Here is a 9,469-nt window from a genome sequence, read left to right as displayed (position 1 = left end):
ATCACTTTTGCAAAACCTAAATTACTGTTTAAGAGAGAAAGCAAGCAAGTTCTTCATCCTAATCGCATTATTAGCAATACCCGGAGTTTGGAAGGTCAGTTCTTAGCGTTGATTATACCGTTGAGTTCCTTGCGTCGAGGGTAAGTTGGTTAAACCCTAATCTAGGGATTTAGGGGTTTTTGAGTAGTTTGTGATTTGGTAGCATTTGTATGTTGTATGATAGGAGGAGGTTTCGTAGAAGAGCCTTTTGAGACAATTTTGTAGAGAGACCGTCGATAGTTGTGCTTTCCGGTAGGATTTCTACTCGCATTAGTCCCATAATGGGATGATTGTTGATGTGTTGAGATTGATTGTTTAATATCGTAGTTGCATTGTGACGGTTGTGATTGTGATTGTGATTGTGATTGTGATTGTGATTGGTTGTCTCTGGTTCTCGAGATGATTCTCGGCTGAGTGGAGTCACTTGCGGGAGTGGCTTCACGCCCTAGTTTCGCCCTTCGTGGAACCCGCCACGGAAGGGGATGTGCACATTAATGGACAGGGTTATCGCTCACTATGTGGAGCGGGGATTTGGTGGGTACGGCGCGGTCCCCATCGCGTGCGGGTCCAAAGGACGATCGGTGATTGAGATTGTTGGGATTGGTGTGGTTGTGTGTGTGTGTGTGTGACGGTTAAGTAATTGTTTATCTTATTGTTGATATATATTGAATTGTGTGATTAGTACTTGACCCCGTTTAAATGTTTTAAAACTGTGGTGATCCATTCGGGGTGGTGAGCGATTATTGAGCGGTATGATATGACGCGTATGGGATAGCCGGGATGAGTCATCACGTGGCGCTTAGAAGTCTTCATTTGTGTCGACGGTGTCTTATAGCTTTGATAGTTTTAGCAGTAGACCGTCTGAGAATGTTGTATTTCAGTTTATTAGTTTTGGTTTTGATCATGTAATCACTTAAACTATTTACTTTTAAATATGTTTCTTTATTGTCTTATGAATATCATTGCCTCGGGTAACCGAGATGGTGACATCCTTATACCTGAGTGGTCCTGGTAAGGCACTTGGAGTATGGGGGTGTTACACTTGGTTTCTGGAATTAATATATAGTATTGATTGATTGATTATACTATGTTGAAGTTATATTGTTATTGGTAAATTGATCAAAGTAACTGAATTAGCCTCGAATGCTCAGTGCTTGTCCTAGGCATGTTTCGTATCTATGGTATAACTTTTCTGTTTCGTATCTATGGTATAATTTTTCTTTCAAATTTTTAACTATTGAATACATTTAATTTTTACGGATAGAGAACATAAAGCAACCATGAATTGCAGATTCAAGCCTTCTGTTACCGTTTGTCTTTAATGATTCTTATGTTTAAAGTACGATTATACAAGTGATAGTTTCATTACATAGATAAAAGCATGATTGTACGAGTGATGATGTACAAGTCCGAAATGTTGAAGTGTTTGTATTTCGTTCTTTAGTAATTGCAACTCATGGACTTAACTAATACAAATTGTATAATTGTTGGCGGCTTTCTACTTTCTAGGCATCCCATTCATTTAGAAGTACACGGCGACGACTATCCTTGATTTAGATGTAGAACGAAAGTTCCCCCAGCAAGAAGAGGCCAAAAATGACTTCCACTATTTCTTTTTGGTGGAAACCGGGGTGTCCACCGTCGACAACAGTAATCCCCTCGCCGCGGGTTCTCTCACGAAGAGGTAAACGGCTGGCCAAAGAGTTTGCTCCATTCCCATGGGCAGGGATCGAACCCCTGACCTCATGATTAAGAGATGAAGTGAGCAACCACTACACCAAACCCATTTGGTTTATGAGAATGCTTAAGCGCACGACTTTTTTAATTGGAGTAGTGATGGACAAACACTTGCAACAAGTTAAGATAGGTTATTATGGTGATTAGGGAAAATAATTTGGTTCAAATGATCGAATGCTACTGGATTATTGTAATTGTGTATATAACTACATATTTTGCATGCAATATAGAACATTTTACTCTCAAGTATTTAAACATTAATTTTATAAATACTATATACGCATCACCGTGCAATTTTGCACGGGTTCTAAGCTAGTTGACAACATATAACAGTTCCTTGCTAGAGCAAGTCAAGTGATTAAGCTAGTTGCCACTAGCTTAACTTTGCAACATCAAATTTTAAGTTACAACAATTTTAAGTTATTGAACTATTTCAATGATTTATCTTACTTCATTATTCATTTTCAATTCTTTTTTCACAACATAAATTTACTTGAATAATAGAACATTGAACCACTAGTTAATGGTTATTTCTTTATAGTGGGTCGATTTAAGCTACTTGTTTCATTGGGCTAGTAGCTCAAACCAAGTTAGTCGATATAAAGAACTCCATTGGTCAAGCTAGTAGTTTGCAGTTTCTTAAAATTGCTTAAAAGTTACGGAGTATAAGCTACTCCCTCCATTCAACTCCACAAGGCCCTTTTCTTTTTTTCACGTTTGTCAACGCGTGTTTTACGTGGTAAATATCGTTAGCTACGTATTTGCAAAAATTATAAAACTTGGATATTTTTAATGTACTCGTAAAGACGAATCAAACAAGATCCCACATGAATATATTTTCACTTACGTATTGAGAGAAAATTGATAGTGAATGCTCATTTGTGAATAATGTGTAAAATAGAAAAAGGCCTTGTGGAGTTGAATGGAGGGAGTAGTTCCCAAGCCAAGCTATTGGGAAAAAGAAACATACATAGGATTTACTATGGTACTACCTCAGTCTTTATTTAAGCATGTGTATTTTTTTAGCTCCTTATCTCAAACTTTATTTGTTTTTAAGCATATGTGTATTTTTTATGAGATTATTAAAATTTATAAGTTAGATTTTAATTTTTTTTTCCATTAAAACTCAAATTTAACTAAGTTTATCTTTTTTTTTTTTGTTTTATTGTAATTTTTTTGAGCTTAATTTTATTATTATTATAATACTCAAAAAATATACGGTTATTGTAGTATACTAGTATATCGGATGTGTAATCTAGTACCGAAACTATTGGACTTGTTTCGTTTTGGTTTAGGATAACTAATTGCTTTTTTCTTAGTCTCCCGTGTGATCCGATTTCTTCACCTTCACACTTCGGTGCACTATACACAACCACCCAGATTCCCTTTTATCTTTTTTCATATTTTAAAATAATTTGTAGTAATAATTCAATTTGTGGCTTATTTAATTTCTCTTGTTTGCCCATCTTCTTCTTCTCTCTTCATCTTCTTCCCATTTGATTTGATTCTTTCTTTCTAATCCCACATTATTGATCTCCATTTTTCTGGGTACCCAATTCAGAATTCTACTCATTCTTCATCTTTATTTCAGTCATGGGTGATGCTAATGGTATGTCAATTCAAGTATCAAGCTTTATTTTCTGCTAGAATTTCCAATGTAGTTAATTGATCAGAATTTGTGTTTAATCTATATATTTTATTTGATTAGTTTACTTGATTATCTGCCTTTTGGTGTCATTATTTGATTGATTAATCCATTGATTACCCATTTTTTAGCCTAAATTCAGTTTCCAATCTTGGTTTGTAAACTGTCTGCTGATGATTGCTGTGAATGTGAATATGTTTTGATCATGTTTTATTATTGTCATAATTATGGTGTTGATTGATTTCCCTTTTGTTTATGATTGGTGAGAGTTGTCTTCTATATGAGTATGAATGTATGATGATCATGTCTATGACTCTTTCTGTAAGGTCAATTACAGATTGGTACTCCCTCCTCTCGGTCATTTATTTACCTTTTTTTTGGTCGAGTGCATTTTAATCTAAGCTAAATAAATGATTGGGACGGAAATAGTATAAGACTATAAGAGACACTTTGTGGAATTTATTCATGTGAATCTGATACTAATTTAACTTCATAGTTATTTATGCATGTTGAAAATCCTTTTAAATTATACTCCGTAGTATATGGGGAATACCATTCTCAACCTTTTGACTAAGATCAAGTGTCTACCTATTTTTTGGGGAATATTCCGTTTTTTCTTTTTATTCCGATGTGAGATTTTTCTTTTGAAGCTTGTAAGTTGGTAGTTTTTCATCGATATCATTGTATGACTATTATTGTTTACTTTTGTATTTCTTGTACATCAGTTGTTGAAGCCATAGATGGGACCATCTCGGTCGCTACTGCATTTCCAGGTCATCAAGAAGGTGAGTGCATGCGAAACTTGGATTCCATAAATATAATGTCTTCATCCTATGTAGCCAATTACTAGTTGCCCTTCATTGATAAGCAATGTACATTCTGGCTTTGTAGAAGTCACGCATCGTTTCCATTTTCAATGGAGCGAAAGGCTTGCTATTCTTTGGCTTTGGTTCCAAATAGAATAAAGCAACTAATGGTGATGTAAGGGAGATTGGATATGTTATTTTTTTCTGAAGTAGCAGTCATTCGTTGCACTTCTCGAGTCAATTTTCACTATTAGTCATCTAAAACAAACTTCCTTGTGTTGGTAACACAAATTTACGACTGCGTACATCCAATCTCCTTTACATCGCCATTTGTTGGAGCGCTTGATGCAGTAGGGAAATGTTATTGTTGTTGTTGTGTTCATTGTATTCCCTCCTGTGTTTGTGAAGTGAGTCGTCATACTTATAAAGTCAAATTTCCTGGTTTCTTATTTTTGCTTACAACATTCCCTTGTCATTTTTTTTTGTTGCTGTACAACCAGCTGTCCAGGATAGAGACCGCAAATTCTTGATGAAAGCAGTTGAGGAAGCGTATAAGGGAGTTGAATGCGGACACGGGGGTCCTTTTGGTGCTGTGGTTGTTTGTAATGATGAAGTAGTTGTGGGTTGCCACAATATGGTTTTGGAATACACAGACCCAACTGCTCATGCGGAGGTCACTGCTGTTAGAGAGGTTAGTTGAGAAAACTAGCTGATTTTCTGATTGTGTATTTAGACATTTGTGCTTCACTTGTGCTCATTTTCATCTCGTCCAAAGAATCAATATTTTTTCCGTTTTGGAAATAGCAAAAACGGCTGATTAAAATCTATATGCTGCTTGTATCACGAAGTAGTAGATGTTTGTCGATGCATTTTACAGCTCAATTTACATTATGGGTTATTCGGACACAGTTTCTGTGCGTAATTAATGAAGGGTTAAAGCTGCCTACGTCAAAAGACATTTATTATGCCATAGGCAAGAGCCATTGGGTAATAATCCCATTTTTCACTACTCAAAAGCTTGATTACTATCCCTGTGTGATGCTACACTTACTTGATGATTGATGGCATGTCTTCATTTTTTTACCCCCTTCGTCTCGGCCATTTTTTTACCTATTCCATTTTTGGGTGTCTTATTCATTTGTTTACCATTCTATATTAAGAGTTATCTACACTGGAAGGACCCAAACTTGCATATAATTTAGCTTTAAGGACCTAATGTACTATAGCATGGCTTTAAGGACCTATCTTGAGTACTTTCTGACGGAGTTAACATTTCTGTTAACTTTATCTATTTATGTATATGATTATATATTTCTTTTATGAATTTGTACACTTTATAGGTGTACTCCTTATTTAATGGGTCGGAAACCGATAATCACACCATCTACACGTTCAATGGCTCGATTAGTTCTGATGAAATGAATTAACATAAAAAAAGGCATGGTTACAATTCCTACTCTTCTTTTAAGTTCTAACTCTAGTGATCCGCAAAATGTTTTTATATAACCTCGGAGTCATTTAGCAACGTAACCATGGTCCGGATTCCTTTTGAAGTACTAAGTAGGCATAACAAAGGGAAAGTTCTCGTGTTAGCTTTATTGAGTCGAATAAATCTTTTGAAATACGGTATATCAATAAATTTATTGAAAGACCATTATAAAATGGGTACCAACAGTAATAAAACGGCTCCCTAAACAATTACGAATGATGTAAAATGTTCACCACTAAAAGGGCTCCCAACTAACGATGAAATGGCTACGCACATTATGAAAATAAGTACAAGTGCCACGACAACAATATGAGGATTACGAAAACACATAAAGGGGTACGAGATAATTGGTTTCTCAATAACTTAGTGATAAATCCTCTCCCAAGTATTTGGATATAGACTTGGTTTGATTTTGCCAAATATTTCTTAAGTCGATAAATTTGTTGATTTATCTAATTGGTTTAATGAATAATATAACAAGTTCCATAAATTTGCTCAAAAAAGTACTTGGGTCGAGTCATACCGGTTCATGTCATATTAGTTCGTGTCAATTCAGATTCGGGTCATACTGAGGTCCTCACTTCGGATGTCGGTCGGGTTAGATTACTTGGGTGGGGTCATTCGGTGGTGGGATTAAAGTTTGATAGCAAGAGCAAGTGAGAGAGAAACAAATTTGATTAATTATTCCTATGATTTTCCTTTTTATTTAAATGTGTAAATCATGCAATATGCCAATATTGGCAATATGCCAACAATGTTTGGATGAAAAGTTAACGGAGTGTGCTTTTAGGTCTTGAAAGCTACCAACTAAATGTTTAGGTCCTTAAAGCTACAATAGTGCATAGTTTGGGTCCTTCAAGTATAGTGAACTCTCTATATTAAACATGTTTCCAATGGGTGATTTGATCTTCCACATCCATCATTGCCCACTTGTCATCCAATAACAACCACCACAAATGGTCCCCTCATCTCTCCTTGATCTTTGTACCAAAAGCAGTGGCGGATTTAGGGTAGGGTTAGCAGGGGAGCTCGCCCCTCAGTGTCCAAAGAAAAATTCGAAAGTTTTGGTTAAAATTTCCGAATTTTATGCCATTATTTGTTCGCGTCCGCTGATAGTTTTCTCAACTGAGGCCTTATAGATTGATTGAAACTTTAGTGAATAGTGTTTCCCTGTAGAAGCTGCTGTTTAGGTTTTACTAAAAAATACACTGGTCATTGTTGACCTCTACGTCTCCTTGATGTTGCATATTTTGTTCCTATACTTGTCAACCCTTTGATATCCTCTTACAATTGAACTTGTTACTTAACATGCACCTTAATACTGAAGTGGTCAGAGACTCAGAGTGAACTCTTGAAGTGTTGATTTTCTTCTTAGCTTTCAGGATCATTTTCTGAATTTATTCAAGATGGCTTAAGTAAAATGGTTAACTAAACTATGTGTTTTTTATATTGTGAAGCAGTAGTCGGTCAATGTAATTATCTAGTTCATTTTTCAAGGGTAATCTAGAAACCATCTATTTATAATGTTTCATTGAGTAAGGTTGCATAGGTTTAACTTCTCTTCAGACGTGAGCCTTTGAAGCATATTTGAAGTAATGTCCCATGCAGAGGCCAGAGAGACCTGGTTATTTGGAACGTTATAATTTATAATGCTATCCATTCGACCTTTGGTCCAAGACACATTTCTTTAAAAATAGTAGTTTGTTTTATTTGCAAAGCAAAGCATAGAGAATAGGAGGCTGTAAATCAGACTAATCAATGCAAAGTTAAACTTTCATGAACTTATTGCAACTGCTCGAATTGCTAGCAATAAATACTCGCGGATGGTATTATATATCTGCTGTGACACTGCATTGTATGACCTAGTTTGGTAACTGCCGCATTCATATATGGAAAACCAAGATCAGTCCTTGTAAGACTGCCAAATTCCTTTTCCTACCAATGTCTTCAATATTTATTTGTTCACAACTTGATTAATTGTTCGTTTCAGGCTTGTAAAAAGCTCAATCGGATTGAGCTGTCAGATTGTGAAATTTATGCGTCTTGCGAACCATGTCCAATGTGTTTTGGCGCAATCCATCTTTCAAGAATCAAGGTATGTTTTCCTCTTCATAACCATGAAAATGCTTTGCTTTGATCAATGATAACTTCCCTGTGTTCTGTTTTTATTTATTTGCACCTCTTAATGTATGGTACACAGAGGCTAGTTTATGGGGCTAAAGCTGAAGCTGCTATAGCAATTGGCTTTGATGATTTCATTGCTGATGCATTGAGGGGAACCGGTGTTTATCAGAAGGCTAACCTCGAAATCAAACAAGCTGAGCCAAGCCAAGCAAAGGTGGCTGAACAAGTTTTTGAGAACACCAAGGCAAAGTTCAGTATGTATTGAATTGGAATTACTCATTTCCCATTCTTAGAGAATAAACACAGTAATTTCTGAAGAAACTCGTTATTTCTGTACAAAATCCTAGTTAAACTTTTCCACTTCTTCAAAATGTTCATCCTCTAATTACAACTGTTAATAGCTTTTCACTCATCTTTCTTCGGTGTTGATACCTTGGCTATTCTTCTGATATTTCTACCCTTTCCCTAGTTGTTCATATACTTAAAATACTTGCTATGCTCTCAGTAACTGTATAACTACTAGATGGAGGAACTATGCATATGGGTTCTGGTAATGCCTGTGGTAGTTTAATATCAGTCATTTTGGGCTAATCTCGGGTTATTTTAGGTCTGATATTTTGTCAATGGGTGATTTATGATTTGAGTCAACTTCCAATCTGACAAGACCAATTTTGGATTGACGTTATTTTCCGAGCTGTTGTAATCCTGTCTAATTTAAGGCTCCGATTGGGTTTGTTGGTTTTGTCAGTCTCTGCAACGTTATTATAAAAGTCATCACTAAGCCTATCACTAATAGGCTTGCAAGGGTTATGTGGTATCTTGTGGAGGACTCTCAAAATTCCTTTATTCCGGGACGACATATTAGTGATAATGTTCTCTTGGCTCACGAAGCAATTCACAACATCAACGGTCATAAAAAAGGTTGCCATGGTCGGTTTGCTTTTAAGGCTGATATGAGCAAGGTTTATGACAGGGTCCATTGGACCTTCCTTTGTAAAACATTAAGGTGCATGAGAATACCTGACAATTTGATAAAATTAATTATGAACTGTGTGTCTACTGTTTCGTATGAAGTGTTACTCAATGGGGTTCCATTAAAACAATTTAGCCCTAGGTGTGGTGTTCGGCAGGGGGATCCCTTATCTCTGTATCTATTCATTCTCTGTATGGAAGTTTTGTCCCGTAATATCTCTGCTGCTATTTGTTGTGGACGGTTGCAGGGCATTAAGCTTAGCCGGTCCTCTCCACCCTTCTCGCATTTATTTTTCGCTGACGACTCTATCTTCTTTCTGACCGATAAAAAGGATGCTTTTCGACAGCTTGATGGAATCCTTAGGCGGTTTTGTGAGGCTTCAGACTATCAATTATGAAAAATATGGTATTATTTTTAGCCCAAGCACTCCGATTCGTCGTGCTTCTGCGGGACTTAAAATCCTCAACATCCGGAACAACAAGGGCATTGGTAAGTATCTGGGTATATCCACGAATTTTGAAAGCTCAAAAGCAAATATTTTCTCCACGCTTGTTGACAATGTTAAGAAGTGGATCTCCTCGTGGAATGGGATTTTTTTGTCTCCAGCCGCGCGGCTTACACTAATTTCTTCTGTTCTGTCCACTATTTCTAATTAC

The 9,469-nt window shown here is 36.3% G+C and overlaps 1 protein-coding gene across 1 annotated transcript; it reads left to right on the top strand.

Moving 5' to 3' along the window:
* Positions 1–3,048: 3,048 nt before the first annotated feature.
* On the top strand, positions 3,049–8,252 carry LOC141638098 (guanosine deaminase-like). Its single transcript, XM_074447532.1, has 5 exons — positions 3,049–3,385; positions 4,147–4,206; positions 4,728–4,918; positions 7,707–7,811; positions 7,917–8,252. The coding sequence occupies exons 1-5, from the start codon at positions 3,370–3,372 to the stop codon at positions 8,103–8,105; spliced, it is 561 nt and encodes a 186-aa protein (XP_074303633.1). The 5' UTR covers positions 3,049–3,369; the 3' UTR covers positions 8,106–8,252.
* Positions 8,253–9,469: the final 1,217 nt, after the last annotated feature.

This window comes from Silene latifolia, unplaced genomic scaffold (assembly GCF_048544455.1).
Source record: "Silene latifolia isolate original U9 population unplaced genomic scaffold, ASM4854445v1 scaffold_177, whole genome shotgun sequence".
In the NCBI taxonomy this organism is placed as follows: domain Eukaryota; kingdom Viridiplantae; phylum Streptophyta; class Magnoliopsida; order Caryophyllales; family Caryophyllaceae; genus Silene; species Silene latifolia.
The sequence above is the reverse complement of the archived record's forward strand: the minus strand, read 5'-3'. Positions and strand labels throughout refer to the sequence as shown.

Bases quoted from the DNA above. Each gene is read 5' to 3' on its own strand.
- LOC141638098 (XM_074447532.1), top strand. The intron at 4,207-4,727 runs GTGAGTGCATGC...CTGTACAACCAG, and splicing joins ATTTCCAGGTCATCAAGAAG to CTGTCCAGGATAGAGACCGC. The intron at 7,812-7,916 runs GTATGTTTTCCT...TATGGTACACAG, and splicing joins TCCATCTTTCAAGAATCAAG to AGGCTAGTTTATGGGGCTAA.